The sequence below is a fragment of the Parasteatoda tepidariorum genome, chromosome 3, assembly GCF_982258835.1.
Source record: "Parasteatoda tepidariorum strain Cologne lab strain chromosome 3, Ptep-v5.0, whole genome shotgun sequence".
In the NCBI taxonomy this organism is placed as follows: Eukaryota; Metazoa; Arthropoda; class Arachnida; order Araneae; family Theridiidae; genus Parasteatoda; species Parasteatoda tepidariorum.
The window spans coordinates 35,489,800-35,511,011 of record NC_141757.1 but is presented as its reverse complement, the minus strand read 5'-3'; the positions used below and the strand labels follow the sequence as shown (position 1 = coordinate 35,511,011).

The window sequence follows — 21,212 nt, the reverse complement described above, 5'->3', positions numbered from 1 at the left end:
ATCGTTTAAATAAGAAGATTCATTCTTACCTATGCTTACCTTACTATCCTAAATAACAATATATCCTAGTTCGACGAATTATTATAAAGTCGAATCACCCTTGGATGGATTATTTTTCTAAATACTTTTAATATATTTTTGTCTTCTCTATATATGTCTTAACTTATGTTTGCTTCTCTAATTTATACTTCTACTGAATTTTCTAAATATTTTCTACTAAACTTTCATTATATTAGGATTACCAAATTGTAGTTTTTTAAGTTGTATTTAGTGTGGTAATAGATGTCATTAAATGAACTGAAAAATTAATAAATAAAATTCTGTCTGCAAGGTTTTTGCTTTGTTTGTAAAAAAAAGTTGTAATATTTTGATACGTAATACCAAATTAGAAAAAAAATCCAGTCTAAATTTCTAAATTTTCTTAAAAAATATTTTCGAAACATTAATTATGAGCGAGTGAATGACGGCCTTTAACTTATTCAGATTAAGGTTTCTTGACTAAAATTATCACTTTTTTTCTCACTACATTTCCCAGTGGATAAAGCAATGAGCTGTAAAAGTGAAAGGAGTGGGGTTCGATCCCCAGTGGGGACTTGAAGCCCATCCAGCTTCTGATTGGTCTTTGCTTCAGACTGGCATTTTGCTTTAATTGCATTAAAATAACCAAAATATTTAATAGATTATTGACTCTATATAACTGTAATTACTGGCAATTACTGGCCATTTTATATGCAATGATTGCCCGTTGGCGACTGCTAATCTAGAGCTCTAGTGCCTTCAATTGTTCTCAACAAAGCTTGCTATTAAAAAAATGGAAATATATTTAGAATTTTTTTTTATTTTCAAATTATCAGACACATTTTGCGCGCATCGTTTTTAATATTGAAAACAGACATATAAATAAGTACTAAAAATATTTTTTAAAAAAACTGATCAGAAAAGAGTAGAAAAAATATTATTTTAATGAATCCAACCTTTTTTCATTTGTTGATAAAATGTAAGAACGGAAGGAAAAAAAATTGGAATTATTTTAGCTTTATTGTGTTGGTATGTCTTTCAGTTGAGTGCATGATTTCGTAGTGTTGATCAATACCAATCTATCGATAGTTTACCTTTTTCACCCCGTAGGAAGAACATGTATTCAGTTTTAAAGAATCGATTCGTACTATACTATAACTATACAACTAACTGCAAAAAAACTATGCATTAGTATTAGGCCGGAGACTTAACTATTAGTGATTCCACAGTAATTATTTATCTTGCGAATTAGATTCAAAAGCATTTAAATGTTGAGTTTCTCTACTTGATCATTACTTTGGGGACACTTGGTGCGTGGCACGACAGTGACATTTTATATAAATGTCGATATTTTTGCAAGTTTTTTAAGTTTCATTCGATTGAACAATTCTATTGTGTCAGTCAAGTATTTCGTGAGCGTGACCTACCATCCATCATATATGTGCACAGTTGCTACATTTTTTGCAACAATTATTTCTTACTTTTTTTTCTCTTCGTGTATGAGAATAGAGAAGTCTTGGCACAAAGAACTTTTGGAGTAGGTCCAGTTACCATTTTATACAAGAAAGAATCATGTCTTCGGAAAAATATGACAATTTTTCTTATCATACAGAACCGGAACAATGAATCAGATTAAAATATCCGGCATCACTTTTTTTTGTTCCTTCTATTTATAAAGGCAATTTAACATTGAAAGAATAGTCAGCGAAAAAATGTCTCCCTCTACCTCTCCAGGCGTTTGATATCATCATTCTTGTGTATTATTAATTGGAGTTTAATAATAAAAAGTATTACATCGAAAGAGTTCAAAACAATTTTCTATAACAACTCATCATGTTTCTACATTGCAAAATATGTTTGATCTCCCACCATTGGAAAGTCGTAAAGATTTATCTTGTTTAGTAATTTTCTACAAAGTTCTAAATAACGGTTGGAGCAATATGTTGTAACATTACACAAAGCCCAAAAATGATAGTTACCAAATCATTGTAACAAGTGCTATTCAAAGCCACTTGTTAAAATGCAGTCGAACCTCGCTAACTCGAACCTCGATTTCACGAATTTTTCGATATCTCGAAGAGAAAAAAAATTCTCTTCAAATTTCCTATACACTCTATGTTAAAAAAAACCTTGATTTCTCGATTTTTTTTTTCTAGTCCCTCGATAACTTGAATTTTTTTCTCCTTAAATAGTGTAGATTTTTTTTCTGAAAATAAAAAAAATATTTCCCCCCAAAAAATTTCAAGAATAAAAAGCCAATTCTCATAATCATAATCAATTCTCATAATCATAACTAATTCTCAAACAAACACTTTCTGCAGTGGACACTGTAAGGAGATTTATTGAGAGACAGACAAATATGTCAGAGGAGACATTTAAAGCTATAGTCCACTTAAAAAGTGTTATAGACAAATTTTCCTACACATCTTTAAAGTAAACAGCAATTGAATCTTTTTAAGTGTAAAAAGTGTTTTTAGAATAAATATGGAATAGTAAATAAGGTATGTAAAGAGCAGTTTTCTTTATTCTACCACCGATAACATGCGATTTTCGATAATTCGAATTTTCGGTATCTCGAATTTTTTCTCCTCTCCCTTCAAGTTTGAGATATCGAGGTTTGACTGTATTATTTAAAAAAATAAATATCCCAACTCGTTCTGACTAATAGCAATCTTTTCATTTTGGCTCTGAGTACACATATACTATTAAAGTGACTACTGACTCTGAAAGTTCATTTATGTTTCACACTTTCCCTGATATCCAAACATTTTAACATTTTAAAGAATCTTGAGAAAAGAATTTTTCAAAAAAAAAGTTTGTGGAGACAAAACTTCAAACAAAAGCTTTGAAGAGAAATAAATGGTCTCTTTGCGAGAGTCTCATGAAATGATTTTTCTTATGGCAACCAGACTACTTCCAGTGCCCTTAAAATGATTCAAACATTTATTTAGGACACAACGTCTCTCTACAGATTGGTCAAGACTCCTCTGTAGTCCAATGCACTGGTAGATAATCGATTCTTATGCCCGAATGCAATAAAGTGTTTAAAATATAGATTATTAGGTGAGTTGATCTTTAATTAGGTGAGACGCCAAAAATAATCCATTGTATTACAGTTTCATACTCTTTTTCAAAAATCAATGTCCGAAGTAGTCGTAATTTGAAAAATCAATAACAGACAAACATGTCTTGCCAAATTACGCCCCAACGTATGATTGCCATGCATTTTATATACGCATATTTTTAGTTGATTCCTCTGTAATGAGTAGTTAAAATTATTCTTAATTAAATTAATGAATGAAATAGAAAAAGTTTTGTTTTTCTATTCATTCTAAGATTAAATGTGAAAATTAAATCCTCCGAAAGATTCGGAAGCTATGCATTTTGGAGAATTTTTTATTCATAAAAAATAAAATAAACTGTTAAAGTAGTTTTCATACGTAAACGGTTAAAAAAAAAAGGTTTTTAGGGGAATTTCGTTTTGCGAGAAAACAGAAGATGATTTACAAGAAACTATTACGGAAGGTCTCTTATCTTATTTTGTTGAACTTATGAAGTGTGTATTTGTAGTAAAGTTCTTTTTTTTTTAACAAAGGCATTTAAAAAATTTATACATGGTGAAATTATGTGAATGCACATTCTTTCTTGGATGCAAATTCTAAAATGGACACAAATTTTAACTTACTGGCTAGTCTGAGTGATGGTATGTGTTGAAATTTTGTTATAATTGAAATATATAACGGAACAGGGAGGGAAAAAAATGACCCTGATAGAAGATTATATTCATACAGATGCTGATAATTATATTCATACAGATGCTGAAATTAATATACAATAAGGTACTTATCGTATGAGCTGATAGCAGAATTTTCTGATTCAAGCTGCAGCATCTATTTTCATAAATACCATTTCGTGGGTGCAGTCAGACTGAGACAGTTAATTGTAAAATATAGGCTTAATATATCATCGTATATACAAATATTTGCATAAATAAGGTAGATAAAAAATCATACTTTGAGTATTCATGACATATAAATTTAAATAAGAAAATATTGAATTAGCCAAAAATTAAAATTGAATTAAAGAAAAATTAGCTGAAATTTTTTAGCTTAAACAATTGCATTTAAATTTTCAGTTTAAAATTTTAAATGTACTTTAATTCTTCAGAATTTCTTTTTAAGAAAAATATTTTGCAGATGACATGGAGATTTACAGCGCTATCTGACATGTTGCAAGGTTTTTGCCATGGGGCTCTTTTAATTTTTTCGTGTCGCATGCAGTTCGTAATATCGCTTAACTTTTGTAACTTTGAATGTATATTGCAGTCAGTTGCGTAACCGCATCCGGTTTTTGTGTCAATTAAACTGCACCTTCATTTCAATCTTGTACTTCCTAGAAGTTCGTAAATTTGGAAGAGGAAACAGTTTTCTTCCTCTCCTTTATAAACTAGATTCGTTAATAAGGTTAGTTGAAAACCGATTAGTTAAGGCATTTTTTTTACTCCATCAGAATGTATGCAATAGCTTTTACTCTTTTTTTAATTGAGTAAGCAAATTTTTTAAAAGAGAAATTTTTTTTTTAACTGGCAATTGATGACACTGAAATAAAAAGAAAGAATCGCGCAAGAAGTCTGCAGCAGACTTCATCGATCTGCAAAGGGAGAAATTTCCGACCGTAAATTTTTATCTTTTTTTGAGCTTTCCCACTTGATTGGTTTTGGATAAAATTCTTCCAAATTCTTCTTGTGATGGAGATATACTTCAACAACACAATAATGAATCTTAATGGCCGCCGCAGAACTTAATTCCGGTGCATTCCACAAACTTCACACAAGTATTTTGCTTAACTTCTTTCAACAACAAAAAAGTTTTTTTTTCTTATAGATTGATACTACAACTAATATGGAAACTGTTTTAAAGTTGCAATAGGATATCCGATGCCTCGATTTTTTCTTCCTTTTTAATAAAATAATTTAAATGATTTCAATATACATATTTAATAATTGAAATCTTTTGGCATTTGAAGATTTTTTTTACAGAGTTGTTATTGTATTTTTTTTTCCTTTATCGATAGGGCTACACATTTTTGTTCACCATTAAGCAGCATTTCTCCACCCTTTTTTAAAAAAATCATGATTCTTAGAATATTTGTTAAATTTACAATTTTAAATGTTTACAATATACATATTTTTTTAATGTTAAATCTATGAATGAATCTTTTATTATTACAATAGATATACTTTCTGGAAACCGAATAATAAGCGAAATTAGTTTTGAAATTCCAGAAGAATTATATTTATGAACATATGGTATAGAACATAGTTATTTCAATTAAAGAACATTGCCTCCAAGTACTAAAGACAAATACTGTTTTATTTTTATATTGCATGCACCTTTTATTTTTCCTGAAAATATAGAAACTGGTATTGCCTTGACAAACTAATGGGTGCAATATTCTTAAAATATGTGGTGGTACAATATTCTTCTCGAGTTTACATGAAACTTTTTTTTTATTACTTATGAACTTTTATTTTTATTCTTTGTATGAAAAATATTGACTCCAAATGTTGCCTTTGTGCTTACTTTCAATGCAGTTTTAGCTGTAAGGAAAAAAAATTTGGTTAATCAAATGGAATCACCAAAACTTTTAATGAATTTTTTTTTTTTATATATGCTCCAATTTTTCTGAGACCGGCTTGAAATTAAAAAAAAGGAAGAAAAAAAAAACGCATGTGAGATAGGTCTACACTTGAATTTTTTTTTAATTTTATAAAAACTATTACGATATTTAAATAAATTATTTTTTTCTTTAAGTTTTTGAATGGAAGTCTGTTAAAAGCTTTGTCGGCGTCCGCATGCACTTTGATTTAATTAGCTAAATATGAATTATTTTCCATGAGCTTTTCATGTTTTTTTTTTATCATAGATTTTTTGATATACATTTTCTCCTTATGCAAGAAAATTTTACCATTGATAGAAAAACACTTGTTGATAACAAAATTGAAAAATGTTTTTAAAAAAAATTCTATAATTCTGCTTTCCCACTTTGCGTTGTTTATTCCCTCAAAATGAAATGACACGATGCTTTTAATCCTTAAAAATGCTTCTTATTTTCTTTTCAGTTACCGCGGTTTTCCTAACTAGTTTTCTTAAATGATTTCAAAGTTGTAAATTTTATCAAATATAATAATAGATTGCTTAAAATGAAAATATGTCATCTGAAAATGTCTGGATACATTTCGAGTTTTAAATAGATTTTTAACAATGAAAAGAATTTTCGAACTTTCTCATACACTTTTATCTTCAGAATACCACTCCTTCTGAGCAATTTTTAGACGTCTCAGTAAACAATCCAGTCATTGTTTGTACACAGAAAAATCTTCCTTTTGTAATCGTTAAGATAAAGTAACAAGATAGTGATGCCGCTTCAACTTCACTTTCCTTACTTTTACAACTTATTTTACTTTTATTGACTCAAATCGTCACACTTGGACATCATTAGTTAAACTTAAATGTCTATCCAAAAATTTTATGTTACTCTCCATTTTTCTATTTTGTTTCATTAACTTCAGAATGATCCCTTCGCATTTCGATGAACACAAATCAACTATAAATAAAAGCAAAACCGCATCTGCTGCCCAATAAAAAATTATATACAGTGTAAGTCAAAATAAATGCCGCATTTCTGTTTTAAGCAACATTAATCAAATAAATTCACTTAATTCGCACATACATGCAGAGGTAATGTAATAAAGTTTTGAATAATCACCCACAAAGGGTAATGGAAGCCAGATAGTCATCAACGTGCGAAGCCACCACAGATAAAATGTTGCCACAACAATTCTCGATTAATCGCATATCTACAGCAGGCAATGCACTCTTGTTTTGACCATCACGATCTCCATATTTCACCCAATGCCATTTTTTTTCTGTGAAGATTCGTAAAAATTCTCGTCTATCTGCTTCCAGGTCCAACGACCATGACGGATTTGACAGTCTGGATATCACAGTCGCTATCGCCAGAATCGATACAAGCCCCAGCTGCATAAAGTTCTGCAAGAATAATATTTCACACTTGATATGTATGTCGTCGTAGTCGTATAACAAAGAGTATTTATGAGGAGTGCATTGTTTATAATACCGTCGCTTATACATACACATACACACACACAGTATATACATACACAGTCGGACCTCTATTTAACGAAGTCGCTAAATCCCGATAATGAGTTCGTTATATGAAAAATTCGTTAAATAGAAATCACCTTTTGAAATATTTAAACAACACAAAACAGATTTTAAATTCATAAATACAAGATGTAATTAAAATAGCAATTGATACACCTTTATCTTTAAAACTAGTATCTACTATTTATTTTATAAAACTTAAGCATAAAAGAAATCTGCATGGAAAGCAAGAATTGAGAAAAACATTATTCGGTGTTACACTATCATGCTACATACATTTTCATCTAAAAAAAAAGCTAAATTTATGTATAAAGTTATAGCTGCATTTATTACAAAAGTAATTTCAAGCATATATTACCACATGCGCTCCTAATTGCTACTGTTAAAATACGTTAATTTTGGTTTGAGTTTTTCGTTTGAAATACAAACAAAAAGGGAGAGGGATTTTACTGTTTAAAATCAATTTCTCCCATAAAATGCGTTAACAAGTATGAAATGTTCTGAAATATTTTAGGAAATAGGGAAAGCGGATCTCAAAGAAAAGTTCGCTAAATAGAAAATCAACTTCGCTATTTGAAAGTCATCTTACGAAGAAATTTCCATAATGTTCTTGATTCCTCGAAAAAAAATGGCAAAATAGAGAAATTCGCAAAATGGAAGTTCGTTAAATAGAAGTCCGACGGTATAGATATACAGGGCTATTCATAATTCCCTCCGGGGTTTCGAAGCGTTATAGTAAAAATACGAAGACGAATATAGCAAAAAAGAACATATGAAATTATTCCGAAAGTATTCAAGTTTTAATTTAAGCAGTTGCCGGTAGATGGCAGTAACATGTACCACTAAAGCCAGTTGTAGTAAAGAAAAATGGCGTTTACAGGCGGAGGGAATTATGAATAACCCTGTATATACACACATACCAAAGTTGGTAGTTGTTGACTTCCACCGGTGAATGTCGACAATCACATAGTCGCTTTGGTAAATGTCCGAAATATATACTAGGTCTAGTTAAGTGCTACTTCCAGGTATACATTTGCGCGGTATGCTCTACATCAATGTTTTTTTAAGGTCAAATGCGACAGACCAGTGTGCATTTAACCAGTACTCCGAATACTGATGTTTGTCCCAATCTATCCTCAGCAGGTGTTAAAATATGGAATAAATATAATATCAACGAATATCATTTGTAACATGTTGCTCTTATGAAATTGGGGCATTCATTTTGACTTAGCCTGTATTTAAAAATACTTACAAACTGTTAAAGTAAAAATGATTGTATTGTTTGAGACATGAAAGGGAAAAAAAATCTAACAATGCTGTACAAAAATTACCGAACTCTTCCCAAAGAATATTTGCTCTTCCAACCTATTCTTACGTGGCTTTTATTCTATCTTCTTTTTTCCTCCATCTTCTTTCATTTGGCAGTCGGCCTGAACGCAATCTTATAAAAGATTATAACAAGAGAAACAAGTCACTCACTAAAATTAAACTAATACTTTTCACACAAGTTGCTGCTGGTCGGCAAATTTTTTTTCTTCCTCGACTCGAGACCTTGTGAAAAGTGTTGAAAGAGTCGTCTTCGCGCGTTATTATAGGTAACCGGTGACTTTTTAGACATTTGATTTCCCGGAAAATTGAAAAATGCATGAAACACTGGTTTGCTTAAAAGTCGATTCTTAAGAAATATAACTGAATACGTTGCAAAATGGTTTGACTATATTTTTTTTTATTTTCAAGGTTAAAAAAAAATATTTTAACTACAGTCATTACCTAGACAGTAGACAGTGAAATTGTTTTTATTTTATTTCATTTTATTGTGAATGAAATCTGTCGACAAACCATTGTCTGTTCCATTTGTGTTATTTCAGGTAAATCTCACTCATTTAATAACCCGCTCTCAAAAGTGCTTGTTTTGCAAAGATTTCAAAAGACCCAACAACAGCTATAGTCCAAGGAAAAGAAGAAAAAAAAGTTTTTTTTTAATCTTAAAAAAAAAAAAAATACTTTAGGTTTTTAAGGGAAGTTTTTAAAAATAAAATAAATCAAAGTTTCATAAGTTAAAAATTGATTTAAATACGTTCAACTTTTGACATGTTTTTGGAGGAAAATTTAAATGTTTTCTATTAGTACAGAAATTTCAAATCTCAACTTTGACCTTTATTTTTGCGATTGAGTTATGCAACAAAGAATCACAGTTAAAAGGTGATAGTACTCATATGAAACCCATAATGGGTATTTTTTGAATTAACATTGGATAATCCATTACTGTTGAATTGTTGTTGGCAGATTTACGGGTAAAATAGGGTGAATGTTAATGTGATAATTTCTATTCTAGGCAACCACTAGAGCAGGAGGAGCGAGAAGATGGCTCAGGATGGGAAGGCGAAGGCGGCAAAGAAAGGGGGAAAGGCCGACCTGGATGACCTCAAACAGGAGGTTTCTATGGTGAGTATTGTTTGCCCTTAATACTTAAACGAGCCGTGGTAGAATAGAGGTGGACCGGATTCGAATCCCAGCAATGGCTGGTCGATATGAATTCCGCACCCGGCTCACACCGATCACAGTGCTGATGTCAAATATTCTCAATGGTAGACGGATCATGGGTTAGTCCCCATGCTGTCAGGCTAGGTTTTCGCGGTTTTTCTCTCAGTGTAACGTAAATGCGGGTTAGTTACATCAAAATGTCCTCCACAAAGGCAAATTTCACCCAATACTTGCTAAAGGAGCTCCTTTGTCTTCTGAATTGGGCTCAAAATTTCAAGACTACGGAGTTGAACATTAGTAGTCGTAAACCCGAAATCGGATCGGCTGTTCACCGACTGTTACGAAATAAAATACTTATGATATTTGGTATTGATAACATAGATTTCTACTCAAATGTCAACAAGCTTTGCCTCTAAGGATTAAGCTAAGGATTAAGTTCTTGATCCTTAGTGGAATTTAAGCGAAATGCGGACAATTAGGAAAGGACAATTTATGTGACACATATTCATAAAATGAAATTTTGGGAATTATTCAAAAATTGTAATAGAAAAGTGCATTTAAATAGAACAAAAGAAACTTGAATGTAAAACAGAATTCATAAAACTTGTAATACAGAATTCATGTGGGAGCTTTTTCTGTGTATAGCTGCTTCACAACACAAAGTTATTCATGTCGCAATGTCCCACTTAAAAAAAATGCCATTCGAAAAAATATCCACTTTACACCCCAAAATAATTGTGCTAAGATATTTTGAAATATGAAGGTTTAGACTTTACTGTGTCAGCAGAATCTTATACGTTAAAATGTTTGATATATCATAATGGAATGAATGGTGAATGAACTGCAAAAAGTGTTATGCAGCTGTTTATTGCATCCAGTTGTTTAGCATGCGAAAAGGTATGAATCATTAAGTGGGAAAAGTTCAGTGACCTTTAGAAATAGAACAATTTATTTTGTGAATGTTCAAACGTACTATTTTGCGAGCATACCTGTCAATTAATCAATCTATATACAAATATACATTTTAGAAGTATAAAACCTAAGTTCTGTAGTTGTGAAATACTATACATAACTCTTTGATCAAGTTGTTTACACCAAAAATGTTCATTTGTACTACTTAGTGTACAGTAGCCGCCATCATTTTTGTTATTAGCACTAAAATGTATACTTACAACAAGTAAATATACACATAAGAGACGTTAACAATATGAAGCAAGTATCATTAGTTTAAGATACATGTATACAATATTTCTTAAAGTTTAGTTTTAAAAATTCCCACAGCACCAAGAGAATATTAATAGGAATTCGAACAAGGCTTAACAAAACAGAGTCGGGTAGAAATTAAATGCTGTAAAATTATTTAATGCAATTATTTTTGTAAGTCATCTGAGAATTATCTTTATTAAACAGCTGAAAATATGCATGCCTTTTTATAACAATGTACTTGTTTCTGTGAAATGTTAACCATAGTACGATGTAAAGTCAATCTTTCACTTTCTCTGCTCGATTGTGAACTAACAATATCGATCATTTGACTGATTTTAAAAGAACACTAGCATTGGCGAAAATAATTCTTGAAAGGGATAAATGCGTCTGAGCTTGGTGTAAGCTTTCTCATTTAAAGAAATTTAGAGTTAATTATACCCTTTAAATTGTGTATGAACGCTGATTCGATATTAACTAGAAATTACACAATTTTTAGTTCTTCATCAGCAAATTCGAACAGGTATTAGTTTTTACAGTGTATCAAAATATGTGAATATTAAAGGTTAAACCAGTTAAAAATCTAATGCAAGTATACGTATGCATGTTTGACTTTATTATAGGGTGAAAGCAAAAATTGCAGAATGATTCAAACAACACAGAGCAGTAATGCTGTCGTACTTTTAATATTATACATTGTGATGACACATTCTGTAGAAGTTTTTTTTTTATTTAAAAATATTTCTTTAATCTTATTTAGGACGAACATATCATTCCAATTGACGATTTGTATAAGAGGCTTGGATCAAATCCAGAAAGGGTAAGCATTTTAAACATAAATTCTTTTTTTTTTAACAAGATTGGAATTCATGTGCAAAATTTTTAATCTTGCAATTTCTGTATTTTTTATTTTATTTTTAAAGTTCTTAAATGCAACTCTCTTTCAGTGAATGTCGGAGATATCTAATTTCGACGTTGATTAGATTGTTGATTATCCGTCTCCATTCATCATTAAAGAATTGCTTTAAATGTAGCCTTAATTGAAAAGAATTACAATCGAGCTATGCTTGGAATGCTCAGTTGTGTCAAAGTCTGGAATTTTTATATTGTAACATATTGCAGGAAGAATTCTTTCTCTCGACGCAATCGACACAGCGGAACAATTATTCATTCGTTTAGGATTCTCCGAAAATTAAAATGCTCGTTTTTGCAACTGTATATATCTATTTATTTTTTCAAAATGCAAAACATTCCAAACTAACTAGGGTGAATGTTTTCCGTGGAATGTTTTCTGTATAAATATTTGAATGAAAATTATTGCTGTAAGAACTGTCGACTCATTAAGTAATGGAGTTATTGATTTCTAAAATGCGAATTCTTTAATTTAATTCTATACATACCTGATACCGGATTTTTTTTTTACCGAAATATTTCTGCACGCAGCTGATATTTTGATATTGTAAATACAAAAACAAAAATTTCACCCTGTTTAATTTTTGTAAAAGAATTAATTTCACTTTAGGCTTAAAAACGGTTCTTTGCATTTCTGCGTACGTGCATATAAAGCATTTAGCTGACATATTTTCAAATTTCAATTCATTCAAAAGAATTGTAAATAATGGCAATGATTTGGAAGAAGTCAAAGGCTTGATCTTTTTTTTTAAAATAGGAATTATATAAAAAACTACTTAAATGTATTAAAATGTAATTCTTATTACCATTATTCGTATTACCATTATTCTTATTACCATTATTCTTATTAACATATTAACATGACCAGTTCAAAAATCATAGAATGCTTCTTTCCAAAAAATTATTTTCTCTTGTCTTTTTATTTGAGGAACGCTTATTGTATATTTTTATTTTGAATTTTATTTTTTGTCTGCAATCAGTTGGAATAGAATTTTGTTAAAATGGATTCAATCATATAACTTTGAAATAGGAGACTCTCACTCGTTTTTGTCGTTAGAAAGCAAACCCGATAACCCGGAAGTTCTAGCTCACCTCAGTTTTTTTTTAAAGGGGTAACTAAATAATTAAAGTAAAAGCACTTAAAATATCGGCAAGTACAAAACTGCCTACTCTTTCAAAGTTTTAAGAATATCTTTTCAAAATTTAGATACTGAGGTGGTCAAAATAATTTTAAATAAATATTGAAACAGAAATGCCGATACCATTTTAAATATTTGGGTAAAATCTCCGGCTTAAAATCCGGTAGAGAAGTTTGCAAGTTTGCGAACGTATGAACGATGCTTTCATTCATAAAAAATTCTTATTAAGAAACACGAAGATTAGGTTGTGTATTGGAAATTAAAAAGGTTTTTTCTACTCTTAATATAAAAAAATAATCTTGTTTACACTTGAATAGAGAGATGGGTTTTCCTAACCTTTTGACATAAGGTTATCTCTTAATAAACGCATTAAGTGTTTATCTCTTATGACACATCAAACACAAAATAAACATTTTAAACTTTATCTACTCCAGAGCAACTATACTCATCACCGATCATCGATTAATCTCTCTTTTTCTGTTTTTTATCATATTTTTTTTCCCGATTTCAGTTGTCGGTTTATTAAATTAAGATATCAAATCCTTATTATCAAAGATTATCATATTTTATGACAAGTTTTGCTTAAAACGATGTGTTTTAGGAAACTGTGCTGTTTTCTCAAAACAAATTGAATGATTCGCTTATATCAAGGGTCTATCTACGCATGCTGGTGGTCGCCAGTAGCTGGCTCCAAATATTTTAATGAAACTTAACATAAAAGAAAAATACCATTTCATAACAGTCTTTTATAAAATGGCTTCTAGAAATTATACATTTTATTTTCCATTTTCCGAAAGGTTCAATTTCCTCTAGAAATTTTGATTCTGATCAGCTTCCTGTAGGCTAATTGAATAATTTGGTGTTTTGCAGCAAAACTCCAGTAATTTTTAATCAGTCAGTAGGTTTATTTCGGGCAGGCTGATTGGAAAACTCATAATTTCTTAATAGGGTAAGGTTCATATCACTACTTTGCTGAACTTTAATTCCTAGATAGCTCATTTCGCCAACATGATCATTTCGCCGAGCAATAAGTTTGTCTCCTGACAAACTTTATTAATTGAAAATTTAAATTTTTTTTTTTTGAGATTTAAAGTGCATTATTTTTAATTACAAACAGGTTATTAAATTTTTAACTATTCGAAAGTTTGATTTTTTCCGGAATTAGGAAAAGCAATAATAAAGTATTAGCACTGTAGAAATATTCCAAGTATGAAATTAATTACTTGTCAACTTTATTTGATCTTTAATTTACAAAATATCCTTATCTAAAAATTAATACGAAAATGTTTAAAGCTTCACATGAAAATTTTTCACGAAAATATAATTGTAATGGCGGATAATGTCAAGAAAAACGAAATAATACGAGTATGAAAATGTAGAGCCACAGAAAGGAAGTGTTTTCAAACGCACCTCCCGAAAACTGTTAGAACAATAATTTTTTTAATAAACACCTTTGAATTAATTATGCATTTAAAATAATTATGTAAAAGTATTTGTGATTAAACAAAAAAACTGCAGCTGTAGTTTAATATGTATACAATGAAAGGTTAAAGTTTAAGCTTTGAGTCACTATGGTGGTAATATTTAATAATTGCTTTCCAAAGTCTCAGCAATAACGAAATTTTGAGTAAAATATTTAAGAGCATATTTATAATTGCCCCAAAATTATGCACATTAACTATAACAAAACTTCAAAAAGTTTCTTGGAGAAATAAAAAAAGCAACTAATTAAAAAAATTTTAAAATTTGGACTAAAATTTTATTAAATGGATCATATCGGTCAAATGACCGTGTCGGTTAAATGCGTTGTCGACGCAGTGATCGTGTCGGTGATCTGATCTGTCGATGAAGTGATTGTCGGCGTTAAAAACACAGAACGATAGTAAAAATCACTGAGTAGAGAACGTTAATTGTAAATCGCCATATTAAAGGTTTATTGCAATGCAAGCAACTTAGGCGAATTCAATCAGTCATTCTTTGTTCATTTCCTAATCAGCTTAACGCATATAAGCCGATTATAATTAGCCTAAAAATTATCAGGCATATTTGAGAACATTAAAGATTTTTTTTCTTTTTTCCAATTGGTGACTTTTGCAAAGAGTCTGAATTTTCCATTAGCCTATATTGTTTCGGTATAAAATAATATTTTTAAAATGGTTCTTAAATGAGTAGTAAGTTTTTATTAATGTATTTTTTTCCTTCAAAATCCATTATTTAATCGAATTCTTATGCACAACAATTTACTTAGCATTATTAGCGATAGAGAATTTAATAATAAACCATAAAACAGCTTTCTAATTTAAAGGTTACTGGTACACTTAATGTTTATGTTCTGATCTTATTGTCTCTAAATGTTTATTTATAGTCTTCGTTGGAGTGTTGCCATATTTGAAAGAGAAATTTCTTTCAAGCACCTGTTGGCATTATTCCCGTCTCCACTAGGTTGTCTACCTTTTTCATTGTCCTTTTCATTATAATTCATGAGTCGGCAGATATACTCACTACAGGCAATTTTGTTACTGGCCAGTGGCCAGTTGTAGCATTTGGCCACTTTTTCAAAATTTAAAATTCAAACGATTAAAAAAATACTTATTTTTAATGTAATTTGTTTTCTTTTAAAGCATTTCTCAAAATATGGCAATTATTGCAAAGTTCATTCCTAAAGTCAAATTTAAAAAAAAAAACACGCTTGAAATAAACTAATCTTCAGAATATTATAATATTCATAATAATTCCATATTAATTGAAAAAAAATGTAAATGAGGTGTATTTTTAATGAAAAATCGTTTGGAGATTGGCTGTCAATTTTTTAATTGCCATTTATATTAAAACGTTACTGTTACCGGTGGCGACCGTTTATTCTATACCTACTATTATAACTGTTATCCAATCTTTTATCTCTAAGATAATTTCTTAATTTGCTTTCGCAAACAGACTTATTTATACTACAAAAACACATTACCAGCTATCCTATTTCGTTAGAAAAACGAAATTTAGTTTTTTAATCTTGAGGAAGATTAAAAAACAAAGTATGACAGTATTGAAAAAACCTATCATAGTTCACATGAACGATAGTAAGGAAAAACAAAGTATATTGGACAGTATTTACTTAAAATGTGTTCCTTTATATTTTTTGAATGATTATATTTTTGAATTTTTATATAGTATTTCTCAAATGTTTCAAATAAAATTATTTAAAAAAAAAATCTTATTTTAAATCTTTGGTAAATGTTACTCTTTATCCAGCAAGTTTTGACCTACATTTTCAGGAATTTATAATTATTGATTGCATTCGTAAGTACATGCTGTTTGACAAAAAAAAAATAATAATTAGAAGAAAGTGTTATATTCTACTGTATTTAGCTGAGCTGCATATAAAAGAATTTACTGTATTACACGGGAGAGCTTGGGCGAAATTCACCTGCGTGGAAGACAGTTAAAGCGGAAGAGGAAAATATTCCATAAGGTTTTAACAGTAATGCTGTTATAATTCTTAGAACGATAGTGTCCCCAAATTTCTCCATTTTTTTAAAAGTTTTAAAAGATAAGCGGAATCAGGAATAATATGTGGTCATAGTCACTTGGAAGTATGAAAATGAAGTGAAATTTTGAAAAGGATAATTTAATGAAAGAAAAAGGATAAATTAATAAAAGATTAAAAAAAAGGGAACTTATATAAGGTGAGTTAAAATATTTTTAAAAGAAATTTAAGTTATAACTTCATGTAATAATGCATATTATATGCATTTTAGATGAAATAAAGATTGTAGATTTCAAATTTTTGGCTCTGTAAAATTATGTTGTGCAACCGAAAGAATGAAGTTCATATTGTGTATAGCAATAAGAACGCGATTCCTTCTCGAATGATCTAGGTTCCTAACCATCGAATCTTTCGATAGTTACGAACGGTGTCTGTAGGAAAATCGAAAAATCTTGCCTTTTGCAAATATCGCTGTCATTTTTGCGATACCCCAAGCTAATTAGAAAAGTCTCCTAAATTAAATCTGGTTGATATAGGACTGATAAATAGTTTCTTATTATCCTCATAGTATCTGGGCATTTTGCAGTAAGTCAATAAGCTGTTGAGCAGCGATGGTTCAGGGGATAAAGCGTTCGCAGCCTTCCAATGTGGTGAATCGGGTTCGAATCCGAGCGATGGCTGGTCGATACGAATCAGCATCCGGCTTGCACGGACCACAGTTCTGACGTTAAATATCCTCAGGAGTAGACGAATCATGAGTTAGTCCCTTTACCGTCAAGCTAACCGTGGGAGGTTCTCGTGTTCCCCCTCTTCATGCAACGCAAATGCGGATTAGTTCCATCAAAAAGTCCTTCACGAAGACAAATTTCTCTCAATACTTGATCCAGGAGTTCCCTTGTCTTATGGATTGGGTTCAAAATTACAAGGCTATGGAGTTCAACATTAGTAGTCGTAAACCCAAAGATTGGGTCGACTGTTCAACGACGGTTATAAAATAAAATAAAATAAGCCCAGATATTTTAGACTGATTAGAAAATACTAAATATTTTTCAAATTAACCTGTCTCATAGCTAAATGACTACTTTGTTTGCTAAGAGTAGAATTTTCTAATGAGCCTATAACGTGGCCCATAATTACAATCAGTAGGGGACATAACACAGGGAATTAAAACTTATACATCTCTATCCTATCTTCCATTGATTAATTTTACTTTGAACTTTCTTCACAGGGAAAAAAAATTGTTCATCGAATTGTTTCTTTATTTTCTCATTTCACAAACTTAAAACTTTCGTTGACTATTTCATTAATGAATGGTAGTTTTGAAGTAGTTATCATAGTCGTGAAGACACCAAGTTAAAGTCGCAGCTGAAAAGGAGAAAAAAAGTTGATGACTCTTGATTTATCAGATTGCGATGCATTTCTTAAGTATAATAGTTATTTTTGATAATAAGTAGCAGTCAGTTCTAAATGAATTCTCAAATTATAAATGACAGATATAACAATTCCTCTTGTTTAATAGTTGCTTTCGAAATTCGTGCATTTAATAATCAACGAAAAGCGTTAATGTATGAATTCATGCGAATGATGACAAATGATTTGAGTTTCAAATGTACACCTGTTATTTCTGGTTAAATGTGGTTTGCAGAGGAACTTTTTACTCTGTTTATGCCTGTGTGAATCACTTCCACCTATTAGATGCATTTTCATGGCGCAGGTGTTTAGATCACATGCTTAGTAGAACAACTCTGAACAAACATTGCGGTTTTTAACCGCTACCATTCAGACTGCTTGGTGTGATACATCGCCTGCTATTTATCATTGGACTTACTCTCGTCCACTGTTTCTTTTTTTTAAATTTCAATATAAAACCAAAGTTAAAATATATTGAATTTTGCAATTAAAAAAGTTATATTTTTATTTATTTTATATCAAGTCAAACGGATGATAGTTTAATTATAAAATAAATCCACCCTTATGATTTTTTTTTTGGTTTGTCGAAACCAATTTTTTTTTTTTCCTTTTCAATTCATTTGGAAAACTGAAAATTTAAAATAATTTTTGTTAATTATTTGCTTTCTTTTAGTTATCTGTCTTTGTTTATAGTCATCGAAATTTTGATAGTTTGTAAAATAGTGAAGGTGTCAAAAAAATCCTTAAGTAGGTCTCCACTTGAAAATTAAAAACTAACTATTCAGAATTTCAGTTGGCGATAAATTTTATTTGGCGATGAATCTGTGACGGTCAGGACACATAACAGTTAAAATTCGGATCACTTGGAATTCTTCACTTAGCACTTTTAAAAGTAAAGAATAACACTGGGGACCGAATTTTTTGTTGCATTTATACAAGCACTCTAGCTTACCCAATTTCGGGTGTAGGGATCTGAAATTAGATTTGTTCGGAAAGCTTCAAATTTCTGTGGTATTTTTGGTTTAGCTATTTTGTGTCTGAATGTACAATTTTTTAAAGAACATATAGTTTCATCGATATACATTTGTCTGCTTCTTCGAGAACTGCACTTAAGTCAAAAGACATATTACCTTAACGTATTGCACCATAAACTGAAATGTTGTCCTACCACTTCCTAAGCAGCAAAGAAGTGGGGGCACTTTGTATTCGCCTGAATGAATTTTAAATAATACTGCTAAGAAAAATTAATCCCAAAATAGCTTTGCAGATATACAGAGGAACACACAGAAGGGTTCGTAGCTGGCTGAAAAGTAGCAGAGAATTTCTATGGATTTCTTCTTTGGGAGATATGATAAATTCTGCTAATTGTAACTTTGAGGAAACTATTGCAAGATTGTTGCTCCGTTGGAATTTCAATTGACGATATAATTTTTTTATAGTGGTCAGAACGCAAAACAGCAGTTAAAAATTTGATCATATTAATAGCTGGCTGAAAAGTGGTAGTGAGTTTCGATGAAAAATAATTTCCACTCGGCGATATAACTATAAATTCTGCTTATTGCAACTTTCAAGAAACGGTTGTAAGAAAGTGGTCGGAATTTCTGTTGATGATAAATTCGATAAAAAATGCTAGTAGTGATCATAAAAGGATTGACAATGGCGATGTGATTTAATTCAGTGTTTCAGTTAAAAGTTAAGTTCTCCAGCTAAACTTAATAGCTTCAGAATTTAAATGAACGTTAAATTCACTTTTCTCGAATATATGATAATTTATACTTGTAGCAATCTGGAAACAATTATAACTTGCATTACGCAATCTCAGTTAAAATGTGAGCATTCTAGGTAGTAGGGAAGTGTGCACTTTTATGACGTCATTGCAGACACAAAAGTGAGTTAATGAAAACGAAGAAAAATTACAATGTAAAAAAAAACTAATTTCCGTTGAAAGTGTAGTAACAGTTATGATATTTCTAATAAATATTTCCTGAGAATGAAGAGACTTCCTCTCCTTCAGCAGTTCTCTTTCAAACAAATTTGCAAGCCACAATTAAAAATAGAACAATTGGCCTGTCATTCAATTTCTGGCGCGAAAGGAAGTGCCTTCTTGGATGTTCTCAGAAATCTCATACGTTCGTTATCTATCATTGATGATCGCTTGTTTATTTTAGGAAACTCGTGGCTTAAAACACATGGGAGTCGATTTGATAAACTTGGATTGTAGTCAGTGGGTTTGTTCCATTACCGAACAGGAGATTATTAAAAATAGGCTTAACAGTTAGCCATCTTTTCTTAATTTATTTTTTAATAACATTAAAGCAATTTTAATTTCCTTCGTCTTTTGTGTCGGCCTTATTTTTTAAATTTAAGAAATATTTCTTTATTGTTTTCTTGTTTAAGAAATTAAAGCAAGATTTTTTTTTAAAAAGAAGGCAAAGCTAATGCTATGAAATTTTAAACGTAGGACTGGTATTAAAATAAATCGAATTTAGAACATCATGGGGCATAAGTCCCAATCTCTCTAAATAAATTTCAATATAAGTATGGATACTTAAATTCCATAATAAGAATTGGCGCTAATGTTTGGTGAGTAGACCTGAAATTTCCAAGCGTTGCCATCCGAGAACTTTAAAATACAGTGTATAAATGCTATACTGCGGGAAAATTATAGTTTGTCTACAGTAAGAACTGCCCCCTCCACAAAGTCTGAGACCGTCTGCTGCTATATGAAAACAAGAATAATGCATTACAGGGAGGGTAGCTTCTCTTCACTCTAGAGCTAACACAATAAACAGTAGAAAAAGATTCCTTTTCTCTCGCCGATCCGAGCCAAAAACCTGTCCTTAACAGTGACCCGATACCCCTACTTAAAATGGTTCTACCTCGTTACCATAGTCACCGCCACGGGTCCAGTCGAATGGCTAGAAGATACTTTAGATTAGACAAACTATATTTTCTCTTTCATCTTCATAAACAATTTAAAGTTCAGAGAAAAGTTAAATCTGGTGAATCACGAAGTTTCAAATGTTGGAAGAAATGTTTTCAAAATTTCAAAATGCAAACTAATGTTTGCAAGGTTCCTTCCCTGTTGCGTAATCCTGAGTTGTCCTAACATAATTTGTTAACACTTTGATAATTTAAAAACATTTTTTTTCAAGCAATTAAAACTACCTGATTTAAACTTTCGTAAAACTTTAAATTATTTATGCGAATAAAGAGAATTTGTCATGAATAATTTTCCTCGCGGTATATTCTGCCTTTTAAGTTTTGAAATGGTTAACTACCTCTCCCGATGTAACTTCTAAATAACTTCAGTGATTGTTCCCGAGATGCACCAAAAATAATTATGTCAAAATTCCTGAAATAATTAGTTTTTTTTAC

At 30.5% G+C, this 21,212-nt stretch overlaps 1 protein-coding gene across 2 annotated transcripts in view; it reads left to right on the top strand.

The window, feature by feature from the left end:
- The window catches only part of LOC107457342 (sodium/potassium-transporting ATPase subunit alpha), a 103,663-nt gene that overhangs the window by 51,618 nt on the left and 30,833 nt on the right, over window positions 1-21,212 (top strand). For both annotated transcript variants that reach the window (XM_071178023.2, XM_016075488.4), the window contains exons 2-3: window positions 9,541-9,650; window positions 11,653-11,712. In XM_071178023.2, the coding sequence (XP_071034124.2) occupies window positions 9,570-9,650; window positions 11,653-11,712 (141 nt within the window). In that variant the 5' untranslated portion in view covers window positions 9,541-9,569. The remainder of the gene's footprint in view (window positions 1-9,540; window positions 9,651-11,652; window positions 11,713-21,212) is intronic.